Source organism: Ictidomys tridecemlineatus, chromosome 14 (assembly GCF_052094955.1).
Source record: "Ictidomys tridecemlineatus isolate mIctTri1 chromosome 14, mIctTri1.hap1, whole genome shotgun sequence".
NCBI lineage: Eukaryota > Metazoa > Chordata > Mammalia > Rodentia > Sciuridae > Ictidomys > Ictidomys tridecemlineatus.
The window spans coordinates 4,881,107-4,908,399 of record NC_135490.1 but is presented as its reverse complement, the minus strand read 5'-3'; the positions used below and the strand labels follow the sequence as shown (position 1 = coordinate 4,908,399).

Sequence of the window (27,293 nt, the reverse complement as noted above, 5' to 3'; positions counted from 1 at the left end):
TAATACCTAGGATTTCGAGAGAAATTTTTTTTTAATTGAAATGCTGAAAGATACAGAACATCACACGGATTTCTCACCAACCAAGAAGAGCCTTTTTCCTCATCCTAATTTCTGTACCGATTTCAATATATTCATATTCTAGTGCATGCGGCCACATAGTCCCTTTGATAGGAAAACTGGAAAGGGGTTGAGAGCGAATATAAGGTGGGAGGTAGGCAAGAGGGAACAGGGCAATGAGGTTTTGAGAGAAGAGAAACCGAAGGACGGAAGGACGGAAGCGGAGAGCTTCTGTGAGCAGAGGCTGGGAAGGACTTGGAGGTGAGATGCCACGGAACGCGCCCTGCGTTTTTCTAGCCGCATAATTTTAAGATTTCAAAGATCCAATTAACGATTCTAATTCAGTTCCTTGCCGCCGCTCTCCCGGACTTGCTTTCAGCAGCACCCCAGGGCCAGGGCCAACAAAAGAGCCCTTCTCCTTAGGTCCAGATCACGGGGCCAGACCTAAACGGGACTTCCCACTGGGAATCTGTCCTTCCTCCCTCCTTCCCTCCCTCCCCTGCTAGCAACTTGGCATAAACCAGAACCAGCCCGCGTGCGCCCAACGGCTCTGGCCGAAATGCCTCCCGCCGTCGGGCCTCAGGCCGGAAACCTCCCCGACTCGGGGCGTCTGACAGGGGAAGGGGCGGGCGCAGGCGGCGGGGCAGGCTGGAGGATGCACGCGGGGCTCCTGGGGCTCTCCGCCCTGGTGCAGGCGGCGGAGCAGAGCGCGCGTGAGTGCAGCGCAGCCGCGGCTGGCGCCGGCGGGTGCTCCCTCCACCACCCTACCCCACCCCAGCGCCGGCGGGGGCGCACACCCCACCCTGCCCGCTTGGGCAGCCTGCAGAGCGCTGCGCGCTGGTGCTTGCATGCTGGCTCTCCTCCCAGTTTGCGAGCCCGCCCGCCAATCCTTAGTGGGTGCTCGTGGTTGCCAGAGCTCTGGCGGATGCACAATCCCCCGCCGGTGCCCGAGAGCCCGCAGGAATGCACGATCCCCCCCGGCGGTTGCATGAATTTCCACCCCTCCCCCCACCCATGCATGACCCCTTCCGCGGATCCAGGGGTCCCCCACGGATGGGGGATTCCCCCGCCAGAAAAGGCGGACTGGCATCCCGCCCTCGCTCCAGAATTCTTATTCCACGCGCTTCGCAAAGTGCTGTGCTGCAAGATGCGCCCCGCCTCTCCCCATCGCCCCGGCCGGCCTGAAGCGGGGAGGCCGCTCGGGAGCCGAGGGCTTGGGGGACCCAGGGTCTGAAGGACAGTGGCTCCCCACTGGGGCTTGGGGTGGGGCAGACGAGACTGCCGGGGAACCCAACCACCCAGTGAAGGCAAAGCAAAGCGGCCATACTTTTCGCGCCCTTCGCGTTTGAACGTGTAACTCTTGCGGTGCCGGAGAGGAGTGTCTCCGCCCACTTCCGCCACGCCTCCGTTCTCAGTCCTCCGGGCCCGCCTCCGGGGAGCGGGACGGTGGCCTTAGGAAGGCTCCAGGATCAAGACCCCCGAAGGTTCCACGCCCGCTACCGTCACGCACGCCTTCGGGACTCGCCGGGCGCTGACTCTCTCTGATCGCCCGTCCCCGGGCGCACCCGCTGCGCTTTCTCCCAGCGGCGCTGGAGGAGCCGGGGTGGGGTCCTACCCAAGCACTCCCAATTCCTGCCCTGCGGCAGGGGAGGGCTAAAACCGGACGGGCAGGCCCTGGTTGGCGAGTGTGCGGCGGGACGCGCAGGCTGTTAGACCACTGGCCAGAGCCCAGGGCCCAGACGCCTCTGCTGGGGCTGCACGACTCCCAGCTGTTCCTCAGGGCAGTGCATTTGCCACCAAATTCATGGCTTGTGCTCATAGACCCACTTTAAACTTTAATACTGTAAAATCCAAGTAACAGTGATTTAAAAGAGTTACTGGGCATCCCCGTGTCCACCAGCGCTGCTGCCTCCATTACCAACCTCATAAGATCCTCAGCCGCGGTGAGGAGGGGCTGACAGTGAGGGCCCCGCTGCACAGGTGGAGGAGGCCGCCTCACCGAATTAGCTAGGAGGATAAAGGCCAGCAGGTGGGCAGCAGTGCAGGATGACTGAGGACCCTGTGGGGAGGGGAGTGCTGGTCCTCTGCACCATGTCCCAGAGAGGAGGCGGCACACTTAGAGCACATCCCAGCTGCCAGGTACTTGGTACAGTGGCTCCTTGTAACAGAGGGAGGTGCCCCAGAGAGCCCTGACACCTTTATGCCCCTGTTGCCAGCCAGCTCTGCCAGCTCCCAGGCAGGGTGTAGCAGAGTCTTGCTGGCCGTGGGGACACCATGTTGATTGGTTAGGTTGCTTGGTTTTGTCTTTTAATGAGATGGAGTGTCGAGCATGTAGACAAGAGGCTCAGGAAAGCAGGTTCATTGTCCTCACAGGTGCCAGAGGCAGGAGGTCATAGAGGGCCACTGAGGAAGTACAGTGGTCAGGAGGCAGAAGACAGCAGCCAGGGTAGACAGCAGCCAGGGTAGAGAGGCCAGGTTGGGGCCTCCTAGATAAGGACCAAGCACAGCGGGCTCAGTTTAGGACAGGCTAACATGGATGATTTGAGTATGTGTTGGGCTCTTTTGACCCCTGGATGCCTGACTCCTGGCACTGAGATGACTAAGGCAGAGCAGTACTGTCTCATGGGGTGGGAGCCAGACAGAGGAGGGCGGCCCTGGGTTGGGCAGTCTGCATGTCACAAGCATGCTCCTGGAGGCGCCCTGTGCTACCTCCAAGGGAAGCAGTCTCTTCCCACCCAAGAAACTTTGTAAGATTTCAGAGCATTGTAACATCCAGAAAACTTGAAAATACTTACAGCCCTATCCTTCCAATAACCCCTCTGGTTTTTCTCGTCCCTCCAGGCCTCTGTACTGTGGTTTACTACTTCACCACAGGACAGCTTCTCTGGGGGTGGCTGGCCTTTTCTGTCCTCCTGCCTGGCTTCCTGGTCCAGGGCCTGAGCTATCTGTGGTTCCGAGAAGATGGGCATCTGGGACGTGGCCTGTTGGTGATGCTGCACCTCCTGCAGCTGGGTGTCTGGAAGCGGTAAGAACAGCCAGACTCCTTCCACCTCCAGAGCATGACCAGGTGCAAGAAGGGACTCCTCTGACCTCTATCCATATGTTCTGTCCTTAAGGTCCTGGAAGTTCAGGATCACACCTCTGCTTGATACTGACACCCCCTCATCCAGCATCTCTAACACCAGGGCCCCCTCCTAGATGCATCTGTAAACCTTTAGAAAGCTTTTTCTTGTCTTCAGCCTAATTCTGTCTTCATGTTGTGTCCATCCTTTGGTCAACCTTTGGAGCCTCATAAAACTGCTCCTGGCAGCTCTGTTTGAACACCTATTGTCTTAGTCCAGGAAGGTGACGTAGTTGAGTTAGCCACAGGCTAGACAGTGAACACCCCCATACCCTCACACCCCTCAGCAGCATCTGTTCAAGCTTTTGTGAAAGGAAGAAGTCATCTGGGAGCCAGGACCAGTGTTTTTGCCATAGAAAAGCTGCCAGAGATGTATCTAGTGCTGTGGGCTTACCTGTGGTCCACAGGCCACCTCTGAGGCCAGGTGTGGCTTCTCCCTGGAAACAGGGAGTTGTCAGAGAGATGTGGCAGTGAGTTTGCACAAATGTGCACTTCAGCAATCGGCCGCCTCAGTGATCCCATAGGGCTGAAGGGACTTTTTGTAAAGGAGAAGAATTCAGGGATCAGATTGGTGAAGCCTGTAGCTCGAGTGTTTATCCCAGGCCGTGAGAGTTCAAGAGTTGGAAGTGTACTGAAGGAGCCCTTGCCAAGTGTTGCTCTCTGTTCTGAGGGTTTGCGCTGTCGCAGTCACTGTCCCTAGGACTTTCTCACAAGGCCCTGAAACAAGTACGTGCCAGGTTCACAGGTGGGAGCCCCAGGTCCAGAGAGACCATGGGCATGGCATGCTGCCTACCCACCCGAGGACCCTCAGGCCAGAGTGGAAGGTGCTCCTGAGAAAGACAGGGGGCAGCCACCACAGCGTCACAGGCCCCGCAGTCGGCCGTCTGTCAGCAGGCTCCACAAACACACCCACAGCCACCACAGAGGCTCCCCAGCTGGGCCTGCATGGGCCAGAGTGCGGGGAGGACTGGACACGAGGACTGGGAGGCCACAGAGAATCTTTTGCCTGGACTTGGGGCCTGCAGCCTCTTCTGAGCACTGCCTAGCATCTCCGTACCCTCCCTAATCAGCCTGGCCTCGAAATGAGAGCAGGAGGGCCGCCGGCCTCTTCCTGACCTCAGCCATCAGAGTCATCAAGAACGAGACCTCAGGGGCCAGAGACCTATGCAGAAACTGAGCCAGGCTTTCCTTAAGCAAATGTTTGAAAGCTGATGGCCTGCGGAGTTGACTGGTCCTGTGGTTGCTAAGGAGAAGCCATCCGAGTAATTGTCAGGTAGATGTGGCTTCTGAGACTCTGGGCAGCCTCAGGCCCACCTCATCCAGCGCCTTCTTCAGAGGTGGGGATGCAAGAGGCCCGGGGCATGTCCAGATTCTTGGTACTGGTATTTGACAGTGGACTCCACCCTCTTGTCTTCCCCTGGGCTCTCAGAATCTCCATAAGCACACTGATATTCTGGTACATACTGAAAATTAGCATGGGTAAGTGAAGAGAGATGCAAAAATTAGGAGCTAGGAAAGACAACTAGTCACGTGTATCTGGTCATTATAAAGAAGTGAAGGTAACCAAAGAAATTTACACATAATTTAAAAGAACACAAAAAAAAATTAAAAAGGGGAGGTTGAGCGAATAAAAAGAAAAATAAAAGCCAGAAAAGGGGGCAAAATATCAGAACATGATCAAGCCAGAGTGGGCAGTTTTTAAAAACAAGTCACAAATTTGGTTCTAACTTCATAAGAAACTACCCAGCTTACAAGTTTTCTGAGATTACAAATTAGCCAAAACACAGAAATCTACTTCCTTAGTAGGGAGATTTGAACACAGAAAGAAGAATATTTTCCTTATTCTGAAGCTAGCACTTTGAGCTCTCACAAAGAAAACATGGTAAAAGTAGTCTTTTAAAGCAAATCGTTTTTTTTAAAATCACAGTTTGGTAAGTCACCTGTAGAGGGAGCCAAAACAGTGGTATTTTGCACAATCCTGAGTTGGATCCCAATGGTCCACAGGGAGTGATTCCATAAGGAAATGCAGAGGAGCCTTCAAAAACAGAACAATCAATAAAACACAACCCTCTTGAGGAAAGTTGCTTATAAAACTTCAGGACTTTAAAACAAAATTGCTGAATTTTTTTAACACAAAATGATACAAACTATATTCATGTTAAATCTGACTGTTCAAACCTGACATTAATAGCAGCTTGTTTAAACAGTTACTTTTTTTTTTCTATTTGGGCTTTTTGTGTCCCTTCTACTACTATATGTTACCAACATCTTTTTAACAATTTTTAAGGCCTGTCAATTCAATTGAAACTCAGTGTAAGCTGGTAGAAGAGTCCCTAGCTAATCTCCTCAGCATGCATTCTGTGTTAGCACATTTAGAAGTTAAAAGTTCTTTAAAAGAAAGAGGCAAATTTTAAGGGTGTGTAAGATAAGCTCAGTGTAGATGGGTGGAGACTGAATACTTAAAAAGTACGTAAAACACAGCTCTAGTCAAAACCTTGAGCTGCAGGCTGGCAGGGCCAACATCCCCAGGAATGTTACATTGGAGAAAAAAAATCACTTATTCTCCACGTCTTGGGCCCAAGACAGACTACTCTAGTTGTAGTGGACGCATTTTCTTGCTTACTTGTTAGTCAGGAAAGACTAGATTGCTGAGAAACTGAATTCTAAAGACAAGTTAGGCTGATGGGTTGTGTTTCCAAGCCTCTGTGTGGAGCCCGTGTTCTTAACACGACCAGGACCCTGGACCGTCATCCACAGGGCTCAGCATGCTTGGTGTGTGACTGTTCATGGTTAGTGACTCGTGTGTGCCCGAGGGGCTGCAGACACGCCAGTGAGGGCAGTCTCTGAGGCTGAGTTGGGAACAGAGCTGAGAGTGGCATTACCAGCACAGAGAAGGATGTCGGCAGAGCCCCAAGAGTCAGACTTGCCCTCCGCATAGAAGGCAGAGCACTGTCCCTACACCCGCTGAGGTCTGGTCCTGGCGCCTCTGCAGGTTCTCACATCATGGGGGGGAGGCGACTCTGACCAGGCAGCTGCAGTGTTGCTGCAAAGGCACAGCAGCTTCCAGAAACTCCTGTCTGGGGAGTGGACGTCTGTAGTCAGTACAGGAGAGTGTTCTCTAGAGGAGGGAAAGTGTCAGGGTAGAGGGACCTTGGTCGTAGCCTAAGGAGCTTGCGGTTGGAAGCCCTGGGAGGCTGAGACCACCGTGGCAGGCTGGGCCTGGGAGGCTGAGACCACCGTGGCAGGCCGGGCCTGGAAGAGCTGCCCTAGCAACCGTCGGCCGAGGCTGTCAGAACCCAGGCCAGAGCAGCTGGGGGCCTGGGTGTGCTGTGCCAGGACAGCTAGGTTGGATCTCAGAACCAGGTAGCCACCTCTCTGCACCTTCCACATCACCCCAGCTTTCCCAGGGCCCCCGGTGACCTACTGTGACAAAACCTGGGGGGCTGCCCTCCCTCAGGCCGTCCGCATCCCGGAGGAAGCAGCCTCAGCCCACCCCAGGAACCTTTCACCGTCTGGCCTCAGCCTCTGTTCCACCAGACTCTTGACAGATCCCAGACATGGACCCTTCCCACTGCCCGCTCCCTGTCCACTGACCCCACACACCCCTTGAGGTTCCCTCCCACCTCAGCTGCCCAACCAGGCCTTCCCACCCTCCCCCAGAGAGCCCTCCTCCACCTCCCGACCCCCTGCCAGGACTCGGACTCCACCTCCACCCTCACCGCTCATTTTGATGGTTTCTTCCTCAATCCTTTCACATGTGTTTTCTTTCCAAAACTGAATCATAAGCTTCTAGTGAACACGGTTCATTTTTCTGGTTATATTTTGGGGGTTTCATATGTTTTTTTCTTAACCTTAAGTTTGTGTCAGAATCAGAGCTTCAAAGACTCAGTGAGAAATCAGTTCACTCCAGGATTCCAAATCATGAAAAAGGAAAACTGTTTTCCCTAAGCATCTTCCCTAGGCCCTCAGCCCCGTAAGTGAAACCCTTTCAAAGGGGACCCCCCACCTTCTGCTTGGACATAGCGGAGCTGGCCGGAGATCAGAGTCTGCCTGTCACGGCAGAGTCTGGGGAGATGCTTGGGAAGCCTTCCCCCGTGGACTTCCAGGGACATGGCTCTGGCCCAGGGGTTGCTCAACTGTGTCTCTGGACTTGGACAAGACCAGGAGGTTCTGCTCCTAAATGGAGCTGTGGGCATCACTGCCCACACAGCAGGCAGGTGGTCACCTCCCTTGTTGCTGCTGATGCTTAGAAACCTCATCACCAATGGAAACTCAGAGTCCTCTGAACCCCCAAGTGTGACCAGGGAGTGGCATGGTTGTTAGACATTCCGTGTGGCCCTTTGGGCAGTTTAGCAGGTGACCCACGCCACATTGTAGACAGCTTTCAGAAGATGAGAATATGAGGAAAAGGCTCCTGGGATGGTTATGGGAAACAGAATGAGAAAAGAGCATTCTAAGTCCTTTCACTGGAGTTGGACTCCTCTTCCAGACCCTAGGAAGGTCACCCAGGTGGGCTGAGCTGAAGTGTCCTTGGGGTCCGCGCAGCCCGGTGCAACAGCCGTGTGACGGGGCTCATCCCTTCTGCTGTTCTCTGTGTCCACCTGGCTGCTAGCAGCTGTCCAGCTGCCTCCAGCTGCCTCTGGTTCCCCATTGCCTCAGCCTGGTTTGCACGCTCCACCTTGACGACATGCCTTCCCTTTCTCATCTTGCCACCTGACAGCCTGACTCTCCTCCATCCACGTGTGTGTGTGTGTGTGTGCAAGTGCAAGCACGTGAGCATGTGTGCATGTGTGTGGCTTTTCTTTCTCATCCTGGCCCCTAAGCATGAACAGCCCCCCAGCTTCTTGGGTGTCATAATTTTAGGGCACAAGGTTCTTGTGTGTCGCAGTTTTAGGGCACACAAAGCTCTGCACTCCATGAGTGTGAGGATGAGGGTTTTCTCATCTCTCTGGGCTCTAAAGAGATGACCACACACAGCACCTTGGAGCAAGCAGCTGCTGAAGGAATTGATTCCCATCCCAAGAGGCTCTGGGGCAGAGGAGCCCGTGGAGTTGCCTTTAACCTTGCCAGCCTACCCGTCTGGGTTTCCTTGCCCTGTGGCAGCTCCTGCACTGGGTCCTGGCTCCTCACCTGCCCTCCCCACCCTCCCAGATGTGGGGAGTCTGTGGCACATAGGCTGGGCCTGGCTGAGCACCAGAACTCGGGGCACACCCATTGGAACTGACATCTTCAGCTCGGAGCCAGCCCAGTGACAGCCTGGCTGATGACTCTGGGTGGCATTGATGAGTACCTAGGGTATTTCCCGGAATGCTACCTGTCAATGAGTGAAAGAGGGTGTCCTACTGAGTCCTGCCACAGCCTGGCTCCACGTCACCATGTCCCTTGCTCTTCTTTAGGCACTGGGACACTACATCAAGTGCTCTGTCAAAGGCAGAGGAGGCTCCCCACTGGGGACAGCTGTGGCTGCAGGAGGCTGACCTGTCAGCCCTCCGGCTCCTGGAGGCCCTGCTGCAGACGGGGCCCCACCTGCTGCTCCAGACATATGTTTTTCTAGCCTCAGACTTCACAGATGTTGTGCCAGGTGAGTACCTCTTGCTGCAGAGCTCAGACTGTCAACTTCCCAAGGGGGACATGAACACGTGACTGGTTAGCAAAACCCTCCCAACCGAGATCTCCCCTGCCTGGGAGAATGAGGGCATCCTGTGCTCACTAGCCCTTAGGGGACTACAGTTGGCTTTGCTTGGGGCAGTGCATTCTCAGTGAGCTGGCTCTCCTCGGGGGTTAGGCTGTAAGGTCAGGCCAGAAGATAGAAATTGTGCACTTAAGATGACCCTGAAAATACCCCAGGAAGAACTGCTTCTCAGTGAGATCAGTGCTCCGTCTTCCCTGTGCCTTAGTCACTAGAATAACTCCTAATGCAGCCAGAGCTGACTCCAGAGCCTCATGGAAACCACCACTCAGATCCCAGCCGATGCACATTTCCATCTCCTGCATCCACAATCTCTCCCTCCCTCCCTCCCTCCCTCCCTCTCTTTCTCCTTCCTTCCCTCCTTCCCTCACCCATCTCCTCCGTCCCCCTCCCTCTGTGCGCACGACATGTACATAAACCAAATGCTCAGAAGACAGGACTGTATCATTCTTCCATGCATCTTCATCGAAGGGCCTGATGCCGTTTATGTTCTGATCATAGTTTTTTTATTAAACCTCCTTCACATGATCCAGTGATCGAGCAGCAAAACATCTGGGAAGGAACCACATTCATCATCTTCCAGGGTCTGCTTTGTTCTAAACAGAACTTAGACCAGAGGGTTTGGACCTGGGGCTGGGAAGTTCTTCCTCAGGGCTTACAAAGGCCATTTTCTGGGCAAGGCACCCAGGACATTGGGCAGTGGAAGTGCTTCTTTGTGTCCTCATTTATTCCTGTGTACAGATTTGTACCTTCGTGCACACAGTTGTTATGTTTCCACCTTCAAGGGGCTTGGTCAGTGGTGTCCCCTGTAGAGGTGGGTTTTAATGAGAGGTTATATGCCCCATTAAAGCAATGAACCTTCAACTGTGGCTGTTTGGAGCCTGCAAGGAATGTTCTGTTTGCTTCCCTTTCAGGAGTCAGCGCCCTGCTCTCCTGGTCCTCACTGTCCTGGGCCCTGGTGTCCTACACCCACTTCCTGGGTGCCCTGAAGCCAGGCCACCGCATCATGCCATGGGCTGCCCTCTTCTGCCAGCAGCTCTGGCGGATGGGCATGCTGGGGACCCGCGTCCTGAGTCTGGCTCTGTTCTGCAGAGCTTACCGCGTTTGGGTCCTGGTGGTTGGAGGTAAGCAGAACTCACACCCTGGTCACCTACTGCTGCATAACACCGCACCGCAGAGCGGCATGTCTTAGAAATCACTGTTGATGATCATGAGCCCCAGGTCTGGGGCTAGCTTGGCTGGCCCGGTGGCTCCTGCTTAGGGGTCGCTTGTGGTTGCAGCAGGAGAGCAGGCGTCTGGGTTCACAGGGAGGCTGGAGCGGGCTGCGTGCACACATGGCCTTGCTCTTCCACAAAGTAGCCTGGCCTCACCCTTGGCAGCTGAGAATTCCAAGACAGGAAGTGGGAACTGCCAGTCCTCTTAAAAGCCAGGCCTAGAACTGGCCCAGTATTGCTTCCGCTGGGCTCTGCCGGTCCGAGCAGCCACAGGCAGCCCAGATCCCCCTGTGTAGAGGCGCAGACCCCAGCTCCCAGAGGGCCATGGAGTGGGAAGGAGGGCACTCGGCTTGCTCTGGAGAGACCTCGCCATAGCTTACATATCCCAGCCTCGAAAGTCCTAGGGACCCCCAGGGCATAGACACCATTCTACATCACAGACCAAAATCTTTCCCTAGAAAAACTGCCATTCAAACAGGAGGGAGGTCTGGGGTCCCATTGCCCTGACCCAGTACAAAAATACCCAGTACAAAGTTATGCGAGGCTGCCTATAGTCTCTGAAAGTGCTCCGACATTGTCTCTGTCTGAAACAAGACAGCTCTTCAGAACCCCAGCCCTCTGTCCAGGGCACACAGAGATGCACAGTGATGACAGGGAGTCTCTCTGGCCTTGCACACTCCTGAATGGGGTCTGTGTGTCTCTGCCAAGGACAGCAGTCTCCTCTGGTCATCAGTGAATACACTCTGCAAGAAAGAACAGTGTACTCTTGTTTTAAGGGAACTGGAGACATTGAGAGATATTTGGCCCTTGGGCCCAGAACAAACATTTGATACAGTTATTGGGGGGGAAAAAAAACTTGCTCCAAAAGAGAAATTAACGATGTTTTTATTCATCCTTTTAAAAACTCGGCTTTAACTCTAGAAGGATATTACTCATCTTAAAACATAGGCATAAAAACTATAGCTGGACCACATAGAATCCTTCCCTGTGGGTATGGAGGGTTTTGGCTCATGTAGTAACAATTTTAAAATAGTAGAGTCGATTTTGTAACTGCCTCCTTAAAACCTTTCTGGAACCAAAAAGGCAGGGGTACGTAACATCTGACATGTGCCATGGAGGGCAGCAGCTCATCTTTGTTCCCGAGTCTCCAGACTAGGCCAGTGCCCTCTGGGAGGCTCGAGAGGTGATGGGTGCAGAGCTGGACTGGCCGGTTTGCCGCTCCTCCCCTCTTCTGGGTTCTGGTGTCTGTTTTTGGATGCGGGGGCAAGTGCAGCCCAAGCAGAGAGGGATGTTTCCAGGCCGTGCTTCTGTGTTCTTGCCCCCCTCCCCCACCTCCCCCTGGACCCTGACCACCACCGCTCACCTCCCCCCAGGTGCCCACTGGCTGGTGATGACGTTCTGGCTCGTAGCCCAGCAGAGTGACATCATCGACAGCACCTGCCACTGGCGACTCTTCAACCTGCTGGTGGGGGCCGTGTACATCCTCTGCTACCTCGACTTCTGGGACAGCCCTTCCAGACGGAGGATGGCCAGCTTCTACTCGGCAAGTGCGACGGGGGCGCTCTTCCATCCCGGCTCTCCCAGAATGTGTGTGGCCTGTCGTGTGTGTGTGAGTCTGTGTGCACAGGACCGTGTGTATGTTTCTGTGTACACAGGAGCGTGAGTGTGCACACAGCTATGAAAGAAGGACTGGCGTGGTTTACAGGAAAATTCTAAAAGGAATTAGTCTTGAATGGAGACAACGGGCTGTGAAAATACTAAGCCGATGTCCAGGTGCCACCACAGAATCACTGTGGCAAAGCTGAGGCGCGTTTGGTGTGTTCTCTGCTGTCTGCTGAGGGTCCCTGCAGGTCCTCGTCCCGCAAAACGGCCTTGGTCATCACCTCAGTCTTTACCAGGTGTTTATCACCGAGTTCCAGATGCGGTCCTACCTAGGGTGACAATCTCAAAGGTGGCCTGATGTCAGTCTTCAGGTTGCTTCTATTTCAGCAGAAATGTCTACCCATTTTTTAAAAAATTCATATTGGTAAGTTCACATGATAGTAAGGCAGAATGTGGGCCAGGCAGGACAGAAAAACCTGGAGGACCTACCAGCATGGCTTCCCATTGGTGACCAGAGATACTTGGGGCCAGAAGGTGAAGGTTGAGCTGCACTGTGAAGAGCAGAGCAGAGAAAATATGGCCCAGAGGTGCAGGCCCCAGGTTTCGAAGGCTAACGAGTGACGGAACCCCAGCCCTGCTGGTCACGACCCAGAACTCAGATCCTCACAGCCTTTTCCACCTGTCCCTCAGTGTTCCTGTGACAAGTAAGACCCATCCACTTTCAAGATCAAACAACAGGTGGCATAAGTAGCTTGGCACAAAGTAACCTATAAATGGAGGCGAGACACGTGACAGATGTCACAAGCCTCAGCAGGCAAACTCCAGCGGGGGTACACATTCAAAAGGAAATACAGTTAAAAAAGATGGTGAGACACCAGCAGAGCCAGTGACAATTATAAGGAAAATGCAGATAATGACCCCCAGCTTCCCAAGGGGGCCTCAGACCTCCAGGAGCCTGAGCCAACTGGGTCCTGGTGACTGTGTTAGGGAGCTGGGGCCCTCCCAGAAACTGAGGCAGCACAAAGGCCCCGTCTTCAAACCCCAGTTCTTGCAATCGGGTCAGAAAGATTGCAGACATGTCGCTCAGAGTAACAAGAATGTTTAAAGAAGGAATAGGAAAGCAGAAGGGGACACTCTCAAGGGAGAGGGTGGGTCCTCTCAGGGAAGACAGGGACTCTGTACCTCTCCTGCGCACCAGTTTTACTGGGGATCCCAGAGAAGTTTCCAGAGAGTCCTGCGCAGGTCCACCTCTTGACTTTGGACTGACAGCAGGACGGTACCAGACTTTCAGGCCTTCCCTGCATGGCAACTCTAGGCCACCTTGGCCCGTGCTGACCAGCTCTAGTTGAATTCTTACCCACACGCAGATCGATTCTCTGGTTAGGAAGAACTTTCCTTATCTCCCAGAGTCCTGGTTCCTCCCATCAGTGTTCTCCTGGGCCTGCATTTCTCTTGCAGTGAACAACAGGTAGTTTGCCGAGGACGAATCCTGTCCACTGAGGAAAAGAGTGCATGTGGGGGTTAGCACGGGACGGGGGGTGGTTATAGAATCGCTCTTACCTTGTGACCCCCATCCTCATCTGTCCCTAACAGCCGTGAGGCCCTGGGGCCATATCTACAGGGCCTTCGCGCCTCTGCACTCCACGGTCCCCCTATTCATTGACTTCTCGGGTCTCCCTCAGGCAAGGATGGTGAGGACTCCCTTCCTGGAAGCCCATGTCCCACCCTCAGCCCCTGGAGAGGGAGGCCCAGGTCAGATATCACCAGGGCCACAGGCAGAGGGCCACAGCACTGAGGTGGAAGGCGCCCAGAGGACAAGTCTGCCTTCCACCAGACTTGTGGACCAGCCAGACATCCCTCAGGAGTCGGAGTGAAGACTCCAGGTTTCACAGGGCTGCCGGCAACTCCTTGGGGGCTGCTGAGACCCCCGACAACAGCTCCTGGGAGTTTCTGACCCTTGACTTATTGAGTTCCCTGGATTAAGATGAAGCCTGTGAATCGCCAGGGCGGATCTTCGGAAGACTTTCTGAGCGTGTCAGTGCTACGACTCAGTTTCCCGTGTCTTAGGGTCGGCAGTTAAGTGTACAGATGGTCCCAACTTCTATTCTTTGATTTGCAGTGCAGCAAAGCTGCACCCATGCCGCCGTTCTGTCACTTTTAATGCACTATTAAGTTACGCGAGACAGTCCACTCTTCCCTGTAAGTGGGCTTGCGCTACCTGACTTTGCCCAAGTGGGGAAGGTAAGTGTTCTGGGCACACTTGGGGCAGGCTGTGCTGTGCTGGGGTGTTTGGGAGGCGAGGTACCTCAGACTTATTTCCAACTTAGCAACATATTCGATTTACAGTGAGTTTATTGGGTGGTAACCCCATGGTAAATCAAGGACCATCTGTATAATCTTGAATCATGTGCTGTTAATTTACATATTTCAATAAAAATTTACTTTTTATATTTAAAAATTAGAAACAAGTTGATAGGCCAGGCCAGCCTGGAGGCAGGTGCCTTTGGGAGAGCCCACCAGCCAGAGAGATCCCCTCCCCCACTGCCACTGCGTGGTGCAAAACAAATTAACCCTTAAAGGTGCTCCTGTTTACAGGAATCTCCAGACTTGTTATGAAAGTCTGTGACTCTAGCTTACTGGAGCTCGGTGGCACCCTGAGCTCTGCACATGGCTTTCATCATCGTGTTACCATACGAGTCCCTGCCTACACCCAGCCTGGGCGTGAGACAGAGGTGGGAATAAGAGCAGCCCAGCCCGACTGCCCCAGGGAGCCCCCACGGCCGCTCCAGTGTTTGTGACTCTGACATTTTAATGAGCAACGCTAGGAGACTCTCCCTTGCAGAGAGGTTTCCCTTGAGGATGAGGGTTCTGTTTCTAGGGGCCATTCGGCCTGGGCACCCTGGAGAGACAGCAAGGAAGAGCTGCAGATCCAGGAAGGGCGCGGTGGCTCTGCCTTGTTCTGACAGGCGGTGGCTCTGCCTTGGTCCCACAGGTAATGCTGCTGGAAGACATCATTCTTTTGGTGCTGGCCACTGACTTCCTCCAGGGGGCCTCGTGGAGCAGCCTGCAGACCATAGCTGGGGTCTTGTCTGGATTTCTGATAGGTAAGACCACCGTGGCCGCCTTCTCCAAGCCTCCTCAACTTGGTTGTCTTGTTTTTACGTTGGACTCAGAGGACAGGAAACTGAGCTCAGAGGTGGTGGGCTGGGGACTGAGGACAGAGCCACTGTGCTGTGGCTGGAGGCCATGCTCCAGGGCAAGAGGAACTGAGATCAGCCCTGTTGTCCTGTCTTGACTGCTGGGAACTCAGGTGAGGCTGGGCCTAGCCCCGTGTAGCCAAAATGCCTCCTGTGCCAGCCCCTCTCCAGGCTCCCATGGGGTTAGGGTGATTTCCCTCTCCTCCCTGTCCTGGCCTGACCACGGCCGCGGGCACTCTGGTGTCTGTCACATCTGCAGCTGGTTGGAGAGAGTTTGCACAGAGGTCTCTAGGAGACCCCATGAGACCAGCAGTTGCTAAGTGGTCTAGCTGCGTCCACCCCAGCTCCATCATGGGCATCAGCACCGTGCTCGGGGACTTCAGGTATCAGTCACACTTAGTGAGTGGACAACCTGATGTCACTGCTGTGCCCATGTGTTGACCTTGCCTCCCTGATAGGGGTGAGCTCAGCAGGGGCTTCATCCCTGCACTTGAAGGATGATGCTAGCCTGCCCCCCCCCCTGCCAGCCGCTCTTGAGCCTGTGGTGGATTGTCCAGGATGGCCACCACACGTGGCAGTGGCCCCTGCCCAGGATCCCCCATTGTTCACTACAAGCCTTGGTCCTGAGGTCCTGCCCATGCCCCACCCCTGCTCACCTGGTCCTGAGGTCCTGCCACGCCCCACCCCTTCCTCTGCCCACTTGTACTCTGAAGGAGGCACATGGAGGCAACAAGACCACCTGACACCTGGGCCCTCCCCCGAGAGGTGGGCAGCAGGGACCCAGGACTCTTTTCTTGCTCACAGCTCTGGGGGTGGGCTGGCCTACGAGAGCAGCTGTGACAGGGGAAAGAGCAACCTAGACCCAAAGCCTTCGAGGTGAGAGACCATTCACAGCACGGAGGAGACTCCCAGATCACGGGTCTATGACAAGTACCTGAGCCCCAACCCCCTGGGCCTTAAGCCTGCCTCCTCTTCCTCAGAGTCCGAGTCCTGGCTTGGCAGGGTGGGTGGCTGAGCCAATGCTTCTTCAGATGAACTTTTCTTTCCAGATAGTTGTAGTTTTAATCGTGCAGAGAGTACCCTGTACCCATCACCCAGTCTCCACCCTGCAAGACTGTATCACAGTCTCACAACCAGGACAGAATGTGACACAGCCCAGACAGGAAGACCCTCCCACACCAAAGACCCCCACAGCGCCCACTTCCTCTCACCCCACCACACCCCCAGCTCCTGGCCAGCCACCCACCCTCCACCTCTGCACCTGTACCACTTCAAGGATGTTACATAAATGCCCTTATGGTACCAGTTCTGGGTGGCCCTCTTCCCTCACCGGCCCTTTGATGGCTGAGCAGCATTCCACAGCGTGGCAGGACCACAGGTGAACCACCCGCCCACTGAAGGGCGTCCGTGTAGCCCTTTATAACACAGCTTAGCTAGCGGCGCTTTCCTTTCTAAGCCGCTCGTGTGCGTAGATTGGCCCATCCCAAGAACAGCAGGCTGCCCAGGCAGGTGAGAACTGAGGCTCCCGGGGCTCCTGGCCCTGCCAAGCAATCCCTGGGGGGTGGGCCACGTGGCAGGTGGGATCACGGCGGAGCCAGCCATGAGGACCGACCTCTTTGCATGCTCTGGCTCGGGGAGGCACAGTGGAGTCCTATAAGCTCGGGGTGGGAAGAGCACAGGCAGGGCTCAGCCAGAGTGGGCCTGCCTGTCCCTCTGCACTGCAGGCAGAGCTTGAGCAAGCCTGGTTCACGAGGGGCCTCAGGAATCCTCAGCAGGAAGAGAGACAAAAAAATGAAAAAGAAATTTTGTGAGCCAGTTGTTCAACACAGGCATAATTGAGAATTAACCATATTATGTGTATACTTACAATCAAATACACTAGATCAAAACTGATATCACTAAATATGAAACAAAATGGAAAGGAAGAAGGTAGGAAGGGAGGAGAGGGAGATTTGTAGTCCAAAGAGCTGGAGCTCAGGCTGAAAGTAGACAGTTCCTGCTCACATTTAGCCCCCACCACCTTTCCTTCTTTATTGAGCACCTACTGCCTGCCAGCCTGGGACTACAACCCAAAACCAGCAAATGGCGTGGCCCTTGGAGAGACTTTTCACTGGATCCGTGTGCTAAGGACTTCTATGACCCCACAGCTTGGTTCGTCTTGGGTCATTCATTGTAAAAGGTGGCACTAGGTCCCTCCCAGCAATGTGAGGGTCTGAAGCAGTGTGCAGAAGTGGTGATCAGGGCCTGCTGCAGAGGCCACACCGAGCATGTAGGGATTCTGCCCCGTGTCCCTGGTTCAAGCCCTGAGCAGTGGCCCTTGGCCCGAGAGACAGAGGGTCTGGGGCAGAGTCCTGGGGCCCCTTGCAGCTCTTCACGCTGGCGTGTCCTGGCGCCCTCAGACTCTTCTCGCCAGCACTTCCTTGCGTTTCCTGCGGTTGATAAGGAGCGCCCTGCCCCGCGCTCCTCCAGTGCCGCAGGAAGCTGGGCGCTGTGTGGGAGGCTTACTGGAACGCTCTGTTAAAGAGATTACCCAGCAGTCAACACTCCTGGTCAAAATATACGAAAAAGGCAACAATGTGACAAAGGTGTTTGCACACAGAGGAAGCCCGCTGCTGCTCCTGGAAGTTCCTTGATGTGGCTATTCAGGAGCAGGGCGGCCTGGGCTGCAGCCCTCCGCCAGCACCAGAGCGCTGTGGCCCCTCCACCAGGCTGTTGACTGAGAGCTCTTCTAGGCATGTTGCACACTCACACACGTGTGCCCACTCCCACACGCTACACATCCCCGTGCCACACACCCACTACACACATGTACACACATATATTCTCACACACAACCCGAGCAATCGGTGGGTGTGCTTGAGAAGGAAGACCCAGAATCAGTAGGAGTCAAGCTCTCTTGTTCCAGTTGAAGATGAGCTGCAAACTCCCCCAGAACATGCATTTCTCGGGCTCCAAATAGTCTCACTTTGGATCCCACTGATATTGCTCTACTCAAAATGGCTCGAACCTGGAACCACAAACCACGAGGCTGCAGGACTTCCGAGAACTTGACCTGGTACTCTCTGTCTTTTTCAGGCAGCGTGTCGCTGGTTATTTATTACAGCCTGCTACACCCCAAATCCACAGACATCTGGCCAGGCTTCGTGAGGACGTGCAGAGGCCCTGCCGGCAGGGACAGCGCAGAGCAGGAGGCCCCTCCCCAGACCACGGCTCCAGCGGCCGGGAGGCCTGAGCGCGCAGAGTCCTGCCACGGAGAAAGCTGGGTGCTGGAGAAGACCTCCAGCCCAGAGCAGGGCCCTGCAGAGGCAGAGACGGGGGACCCAGGCTCCAGGGAGGGGTCCCTCCTGAGCCGCCATCATTGGCTGCTGGTGAAACTTGCTCTAAAAACAGGAAACGTGCCCAAGATCAACGCAGCCCTGGGAGAGGACAGTTCTGGCTGCCCTTGTCCCCCCACATGGGGGTCCAGTCCACACTGCAGTCTGCAGGGGCAGACCCTATTTACCCAGAAAGCCCACCTGTCATCCCCCCATGATGCTTCAACCCTAGAGAAAGGCTCCAAGTCTGAAGGGACCCCAAAAGCAGAGGTGGACACCTTGGAAACCTCGAGTTACATCTCTTTTGCCAGTGACCAGGACAGCGTGCCCACCCGGAAGCCGTCAGCTCCACGCGGGGAGGACAACCCAAAGCAGAGAGCCAGGGCTGCCCCCAGGGAGCAGGGGAGGACTGCAGCGGGGCAGCTGAGAGGGAGCGAGGGACAGGAGAGCACAACATTGTACTTCAGTGCCACCACGGAAGTGGCCACGTCCCCACACCAAGAGGGCAGCCCCGCGTCCCTGCTGATGGCCCGCTCCAGGAGGATGCCGGGAGAGAGCAGCCCTGCCCAGCCTCCCTTGCCCCTCACTGTGGCCAACATCAGCCCCATCCTAGGCGCAGGCCCGTGCAGACACTTCCGCCCCAGCCCAGGCCTCCCTGGACCAGCCCAGGGTGGCTCAGAGTGTGGGGAGTGGCAGGAGCCGGCAGAGGCCCTGAGCCATCCTGCTGTAGGTGGCACCCCGAGGCTGTGGCCACAGATGAGCCTGAGATCCGCTGAAGAGCCCCGCCTCACGTCCACCCCCAAGTCCGAGGCCATCCAGAGGGACTGCAGCTGCCCGGACAAGATGAAGCCCGAGGCAAGCTTCTATATCTGACCACAGTCACAGTGAGACAACAGGTCACAAATGGGGCCAGCCACCGGGTGCCACGATGAGAGAAACCACCTCCGACGTCTTCCTCCTTGGACGGCTTTTCCTCCTCTGACTCGCCATCCGCCCACCTGAAAAATGAGGGAGCAGGAGTGGATGCCCCTGAACCTCCTGCAAGAACGTCTCCCGTGGCACCTGCACAGGGGACATCCTAGCACAGTGTGCCCGGGTGAAGGCTCCCAGGCTGCTCACCTCCTCCAGTGAACTAAATGGTCCCCATTTCCCATCTTGGTGGCACTAGGAAACAAAGGTAAAACTCAGTTCTGTTTTACCCTGGGTTCTTGGTAACTAACTTTTCCTGACACTGAGTGCTTATTAATCTTTTATTAAACGTATTCCAACTGCATTGTTTCTTGGAGTCACGCAGCTAGACAATGCAAACTCTGGAAGCAGACGAGAACTCCGGTGCCTGGAGTCAACTGAACCCGCAAACGCCGTTCTGAGATTTCCTCGCTCTTTGGCAGAGTCTGGATGGTATTTTTCAGTGAAATCCCAGCTCTCCTTCCCGCAGGCCAGCCGGCCAGCAGTTCTTTGTCTGCTTTTGATAACTGCCATTCCGACTGGCGTGAGATGAAACCTTAGAGTAAGGTTTTCCTTTATCTCCAAACACTGCTTCCTCCTCCATTCCACGTGAGAAACTATCCAACTCAAGTGCATCCAGCGAGGGCCACCAGCGCGCCCTGGTGACAGTTTCTTCCTCGCTCCTCTCTCTAGCTGACCCTGTGGGTAGGAATTTCCATCGTTCCTCTACGCCTTCCTTCATCGCTGGCTAAGGAAATCCAATCATAAACCCTCTAGAGAAAGGGCACCGGAGGGCTGTGTGCTGTTAGGGTGGGGAGCTTCTCCTCTCCAAGTGTCTCTGGGTCCAGGGACAACATCAGAGACCCAAAGAGGACAGGAATCCAGCCTCACTTAGGCCAAGACCACACAAACGTCAGCAGTGAGCTCGCAGACATCCTCGTCACCAGCCATGGAAGCCAATCAGACGGCTCAATGCAACAGTGAACATCAACTATGGGGAGTTTTAAAAGAATGAGTGAGTCAGTGACAGTCACTGTGCCTCACATCATCCGGTTTTTTTTCCTCCTCTGCCTAGGTTCTCACCAGCTGAGTGAGAAGAACATGGGCCCCTCAGTTCCTCCCATTCATCCTCTGATTCTCAACTCCAGCACGCCTTTAATTTTTTTATTAGTTCTAATTAGTTATACATGATAGTAGAAAGCTCTTCAATTCATTGTACACAAATGGAGAATTTTTTACTTCTCTGGTCGTACATGGAGTAACATCATTCGTGCAGTCATGCTTGTACCTAGAGAATGATGTTCGTCTCATTCCACCATCTTTCCTACCCCTTGCCCCCTCCCCTTTGCCCCATATCCAAAGTTCCTCCACTCATCTCATGCACACCCCCCATTATGGATTAGCATCCACTTATTGGAGAAAACATTCAGCCTTTGGTTTTTGGGGGGATTGGCTTATTTCACTTAGCATGATGTTCTCCAGCTCCATCCATTTACCTGCAGATTCCATGATTTTATTCTTTTAATGCTGAGTAATATTCCATTGTGTATATATACCACAGTTTCTTTATTCATTCATCTATTGAAGGGCGTCTAGGTTGATTCCACAGTGTAGCTATTGTGAATTGAGCTGCTATAAACATTGAAGTGGCTGTGTCCCTGTAGTATGCTGTTTTTAAGTCCTTTGGGGATAAATCCAGGAGTGGTATAGCTGGGTCAAATGTTGGTTCCATTCCAAGTTTTCTAAGGAATCTCCATACTGCTTTCCAGATTGGTTGCACCAATTTGCAGTCCCACCAGCAATGTATGAGTGTGCCTTTTCCTCCCACATCCTCACCAATAATTATTGTTGCTCATATTCTTGATAAACGTCATTCTGACTGGCATGAGGTGAAACCTTACAGTAGTTTTGATTTGCATTTTCTCTAATTACTAGAGATGTTGAACATTTTTTTCATATATTTGTTGAAAAGGACCTAGTAATTAGACCAGAGATTTTATGCCTAATGGAAGAAAAACTAGGCCCAAATCTTCTTTATGTTGGATTAGGCCCTGACTTACTTAACAAGACTCCTAAAGCGCAAGAAATAAAATCAAGAATCAATCAATGGAATGGATTCAAATTAAAAAGCTTGTTCTCAGGGAAAAAAAAAACAACCAATGAGATGAAGAGAGAGGCAAATTTTTGCCACATGCATATCAGGTAGAGTACTAATCTCCAGGATATAAAAAGAACTCAAAAAACTTAACACCAAAAAAATAAACAACCCAATCAATACATGGGCCAAGGAACTGAACAGACGCTTCTTAGAAACAAATCCAGCCCGCCTTCAGAGAGCCTTGTCCTGCTGGCCTCCTCCACCTCACCTCTCCCTGGCTGCCCCCCGCCCCCTGCCCTCCATGACCTCTCCCAGGCTGGAAACCCATCCCCACTTGGAGCTCTGGGTCTTCAAAGCCAGCACAGAGCCTGTGACATTCCAGGAAAAATTAGCAAAGTGGGGAGACTTTAGTCAGGACTTGCAGCTCTGCTCCCCGTGGTAAAAGGCGTTGTGGCTCAGGGAGAGTGGGCCTCAGACCGGCCGCTGGAGATGGCACTGTGCTGTCCCTCAGAATGTCGGCGAGGCCTCTTCTGTCTCCTGCATGTGTTCCTCAGGCTCCCTCTCCTGTCCCAGACCACAGCCCAAGCCACAGGCCTCCCCAAGAGCCAGCAGCAGGCCTTGTCTGTCTGCACCCGAGCCTGAACGGTAGCTAGTCCTGTCCCAGGGTGGGAGCTGATCTGAGGTGCACAGGCTGCCGTGGTCCACAGGTAAGTGCAACACCTGAGAGTAAGAGCCGGCCATGACCCCGCCCAGCCCCCCAGAGGTGATGTCAAACCCACACACTCTGGCGGGGTGTCACTCTTCTCTGCCTCACAGCTCCTGTGGGACAGCGGCACCTGCCTGCCACATGGTCATCGCTCCTCCCGGCAGTGGGCCCCTCACTACCGCCTGCTCCATTTCCTTACCAGGTGAGCTGAGGCCTCTGCTGGACTCATCCTCCACCCCACCTCTGTTCCCCCCTGGCTTCTCCCCCCCTTACAGCCGCCATGCTGACTGTCCTCTGCCCCCCCCAGTGCCCCAGTTCTGCTGCAGCTCTGCCCAGACTCCGTGCTGTGGCCATCCATCTGCTTAGCCCTGGAGGAGGGCAGAGTCGCTCCTGGGCACGGGAACCTGGCTCGCTGCTCTGCTGGGCTGCTGCCTCAGGAGGGGGTCGACACCAAGGTCTCTGACGTGGGGTTTCCTCCGAGGGCATTCATCTGCGGCTACAACCACCTCTTTATTTTTTTGAGCCTCCTCTGTTTAGTCAGTTTTTGTGCCTCTGTGACCAAGAGACCCGAAAAGAACCATTTAGAGGAGGAAAAGCTTACTTGGGGGCTCAGGGTTCAGGGCTCTCAGTCCAAAGACAGCCAGCTCCATCCTCGGGGCTCGAGGCAGGACATCGTGGCAAAACAGTGTGGCACAGGGAAGCGGTTCACGTAATGATCAGGAAGCAGAGACTCTGTGCCCCCAGATACAAATATATACCCCAAGGCCACGTCCTAGTGCCCCCCCTCCAGCCACACCCCACCTGCCTCCAGTCAGCTCCCAGTTAATCCCACCAGGGACTAACCCCTGATTGGGCTGAGGCCCTCATTACCCAATCATCTCACCTGGAAACCTTGCATCGTCTCACTCTGGACCTCTCGGGGGACACCTCCCATCCAAACCGTAACAACCTAACTTCTTCTCCCAGAGGGACACCTGGCCATCCACAAGCTGCAGGCCACAGCTTTCATGCGTTTTCCTCACTGCCATTCCCACCCGGGCAGGGGAACCCAGCCCCAGACCTGCAGGGAATCCCATGGTTCCCGTAGTCTCCTGTTCCTGGGGAAGGCTGAGTGGTGCAGCCGTCGCCCCTTGTGAGAGGTGGGGCGGGCATCCAGCAAAGGCCCCTTTTCTGGAATTCAGTGAGGACTTTCTCAAGGACCAGGAGCAAAGCTTCTGAAGGGCCATTCTGGACACGGGTCTCAGCAGACGACCCCCGCCTTTGTAGTGGGGGCTGTTACCTCAGAACGCAAGGCCCCCCTCACCCTGGAGGGGGCTGCTCTCAGTGTTGTGGAGGGGAGTTTCCAAAGCCAAGGAGGCCGGGAGCACCCAGTTTGCTGCCACCCACCTGAGGGACAAGGCTCTGGCGGCCACTGGGCCCCATCGGAACCGTGCTGTTGGTGAGGGCAGCAGCCGACCCACAGGGTCCAGTGAAGGAAATGAAAGCCTGGGCCCTCTCTCCTCAGACGCCATCATGGGCCAGCGCTCACCGGAAGCCAGAGGACTTGGAGCTTCCCACACAGCTCCCATGGCCCAGAATGGGCAGACTGGGCAGAGGGGAAACTGACAATCACTGAGGGTTGCCACGGGACATGCCTCCAGATGCCCGGACACACTGTGGCCTCTGCCCAAATGGCCCCCATGCCGTGGCCTCTGGGTGTGTCCACTTCACATGGTGGTCCTCTCCCTGGTGCATGCTGTCTGCACTCTGGGCTCTGGCCTGTGGCTGCATCTTGCTGGGGCCTTCACGGCTCGTGCACATGACTCATTTAGACTTTATTAGGAAGGGAAAAGCAGAAGGGATTCTGCATCTTCTGCCGGCTCCTACACGACAGGAGAAATCCTGGAGGGAGACATTGAGGACCTCTGTGGCTCTCCGTGACACAGGAGTGGCCCAGCAAAGCCAGCCGCGGCCCCTCACTGCCTACCCTCCTCCTTTAAGGACAAACAGCACAAAATCTCAGTGACGTGGACCAGCACTGCACACCACTCAGGATGGGTCTGTGGGATCTAAGGGACCCTTCCTCAGGCTGTGGTCCAGGTCCCATCCACTCACACCCCAGGCTACGGGGCAGTGGCCAGGCCCTTCATTCTTCTAGAGAGGAAGTCTGGGAATTGCCTGACGGGTGGGTGGACACACAGGCCTAGGACCCACCAACCCAGGTTCCCTGCTGGGGACGACACTCCTCCCGCAGAGGTGGGCAGAACAGGCAGCACCTTCACTCCCCTGGAACCCTGTCTGTCCATCATGTGATCCTGGAGTTCACAGTGCTCCAAGTTATAGCAGCCCGAAGAATTAATGCTCCGCTGCCAAGGGCTCTGAATCCAGAAATGGATTCTATGCATATCTTAAAAGTTCAGCATTTCTAAATAAAAAAAATAGGTCTAAGACTCATACCCCAAAAGATCTGCTTTCATGTGTCAACAAGAGGTCTGACGTACGTTTTCTCTTGCTGCTCTGCAGAGTAGGGGAAATGCCTTCAGTTCCACTGAGGCCCCAAATCCTGAGAGTTCATGGTTCTCACAAAACCCAGAAAGGCAAACAGGACGCTCTGAGAGATCTGGGGGGAAATAATCCACAAAGCAGGGCCCTTGAGGAAAGCACCACCTAGCTTTCCTCCGTTGCCTCTTTCATCATAGAGAAAGAAGCTCGGTCCTGCTGGGGGAGGCGTGGAGCAGGGGAGGCGTGGAGCAAGGGAGGCGTGGCGCAGGGGACCTACCACCACCCCCAGTGACTCCTCTGCTTCTGCCTCAGGAGGGGAGCAGACCCGCTCCCCACCCGGCGCAGGCAGACACGTTCGCCTGTTTTCCACGTACATTCTGCCACGTTGAGCACGAGGCCTGACGGTTCCTTCTGAGTCTTTTCATGGAGGCGATCTCCAGCTACATGTTGACTACACTAGGGTTTTTAAGCACCACGAAAGGATTTTCCTTTGAAACTCAGTCTAGTTTCTCTCTTTAAGAGAATATTAGTTTTCTGTCTTCAGTTTGATCCCAGTTCTATATTATATGTATTCTACTTCTATAGATTAAGGTGTATTTTATGTATACATATTTCTACACATGCATACTTCTACTTAGGATGACTGGCTGTCCTGGCCTCCCCAGGCCTCGGGGTTCCCTTGAATGGGAGTCCCAGGCCAACCAGGAAGGCGGTCACCCTAATAGTGGTTAGCTCTATTCAATTTTTCTCCTCTAATGCAGCTCCCAAGTCAGAGAAGAAAGAAACCATGCCCTGGTTAAAAACGTGGGAGACGACGCAGTTTGCTGGGGTCAGCTCCTGCACTGAGCGACCACCAGTGCTCACCATCGGAGTCTCCAGAACCAATGTGACCAGCGTCCCCCTTGTGATCCACGGCTACCAGAGCCAGCGTAATCACCAGCTTCACGCTACAGCATCTCCTGCTCTGAAGTGGAAGCTATAATCCAGATTTTAAGTTAACCTCTCACAGGAGGAAGCCTCCCATGGAAAAAAACCCATGGAAAAGTCCACACTGATGCACTCATTATGGCAAGGCCATAATCACCGCATCGCCGTCAGGGTTTCCATTCCACGTGGGGCCCGGATCTTGGTGGAGCACAATTCTTTCCAGCTGGAGTAACACGGACAGGTTTTCAGCTCATTGGGGATTTTTCCAAATTGTTTACACATTGGCAAGGCTGGGGTTGGGGAAAGGAAAGAGGGGGAAGATGAGGCTAGGAACAGAATAAACAGCAGGGATTCCTGTTCTAGGGCGTCCTTTCCACTGAAACTAGAAGAACACAAAAAGCAACCGACCAGGCTGACTAAGAATCTCACCCGACTCGACTCCTGAGTTTGGGGTTTTAAATGACACTTTGTCCTTAGTTTTCTCTTTAAAATGAAGCATTAAATGAAAGAACCAGGATTAATCCTTTTCCCCTCATCCCTGAAGCGTGGCCCACCACTGAAGAAACGAGCTCTGGGCTCTCTGTGCCTCGGGGAGAGCAGTATTGGGAAGAGCCAAGTGGGAAACGGGTCTTTTTCCAGCAAAGTCTGAGGTTGCAGATAACGACTTCATCTTTCTGAGTGTCTGGCCTCTTGCTGCAAGACGGGGACACTGTTCGCTGGCCTGACTTGGTAGTAGATTTCTTAAGCACGTCCACAAGGCCACAGGTGTGAACTGTCTTACCAAGTGGCAGGATCCTTCTGTTCCTTCTTTCCCTGGTCCTCAGGCTGATCCCCTGCTGCCCTCCAGACACAGTGAAGTCAGGGGCCTCCTGCTGGTCCACAGAGGCCAGGGAAGAAAGGGTACCTACACCCCACTCTGCCTCTCCGGACACTGCCTCTCCCCGAGCCATGCACCTGCAGGCTGTCCAGCTTACTTTTCTGAAGGTTTTACAGTCGTTGCTCCAGCACCAAAAAATCTCTGAAGGACATCTCACCCTCATCTGGTGACCTTGTACAGCACCAGAGGAGAAGCCTCCTCCGTGGAGTCTTTGGGGACAAAGACACAGATCTTTCTCAAGGCACACAGAGGGACCAACAGAATGACCAATGCAGCTCCTCAAACAGCAGGAGAGCCAGAGATGTGGGTCCCCGCCTTACCCTGCCCGGGGCCTGGGGACAGGCTGAGGGCCTTGGTTCTAGCTGTTGTTAGTCTTCAGTCACAGCCATTGCAGAGCGAAGGATGAAGTGTTACTTGGATATTCAGACCCAACTTTCCATTCTCAAACATGTTAAGAATTCGGAGGTCAGTGTGTATCTTTTTCTGCCGCAGCCAGGAAGTAGCATGATTAACCCAGTGAATGAGGTGGACAAAGGTCGAAGCTGAATTGCAAGGTCGTGAAAACACTCAGGATTGCTAGCCATTTGTTTTCAGAAACTGTCAACTAAAAGGTCCCTCTGGGGCGGCTGTGCCTTGGGCTGGCGATGAAGGCCAGCTGCCTTCCTCTTAGCACAGAGCTGGCCCTCTAAGCAGCAAACAGCCCACTCCTTGTGGCGATGGAGTCACGCTGACATTTTAAGGTGCGAAGCTGCCACAGGTCTTGTTGACACTCACGATGAGACACTCTGCCGTGAAGTAGCGCAGCGTGTTCCCCCTCGTTTTGCTCTAGGGGCGAAAGCTGTGCTGGTCACTAGTTCCCAGCCCTAGCCCCTCCCTGGGCCAGCCGCACACTGGGCTCCGCGGAGCCCTCGCCGCTAGGGGGCGCTCCGAGCCCTCGGCCGCTACGCGCGCTGCCTGGGCCGGGGTTAGCTAAGGCTCCGCTGTTTGTCCTTTGAAGTGCAAGTTTGGTGGGTCAGTCCACGGCTTTCAGTCACACACCGAAGCGCAGGCGCACCGCAGAGC

General features: G+C 54.4%; 1 protein-coding gene across 1 annotated transcript; it reads left to right on the top strand.

The window, feature by feature from the left end:
* Positions 1-585: 585 nt before the first annotated feature.
* Xkr5 (XK related 5) lies at positions 586-19,467 on the top strand. The gene is made up of 7 exons (XM_005334348.3): positions 586-770; positions 2,899-3,082; positions 8,575-8,759; positions 9,782-9,991; positions 11,455-11,624; positions 14,676-14,787; positions 17,956-19,467. Exons 1-7 carry the CDS (start codon positions 617-619, stop codon positions 19,065-19,067), a joined length of 2,127 nt encoding a protein of 708 aa, XP_005334405.2. The 5' UTR covers positions 586-616; the 3' UTR covers positions 19,068-19,467.
* Positions 19,468-27,293: the final 7,826 nt, after the last annotated feature.

Bases quoted from the DNA above. Each gene is read 5' to 3' on its own strand.
- Xkr5 (XM_005334348.3), top strand. From the start codon at position 617: ATGCCTCCCGCCGTCGGGCCTCAGGCCGGAAACCTCCCCGACTCGGGG. The intron at 9,992-11,454 runs GTAAGCAGAACT...ACCTCCCCCCAG, and splicing joins TTGGGTCCTGGTGGTTGGAG to GTGCCCACTGGCTGGTGATG. The intron at 11,625-14,675 runs GCAAGTGCGACG...TTGGTCCCACAG, and splicing joins GGATGGCCAGCTTCTACTCG to GTAATGCTGCTGGAAGACAT.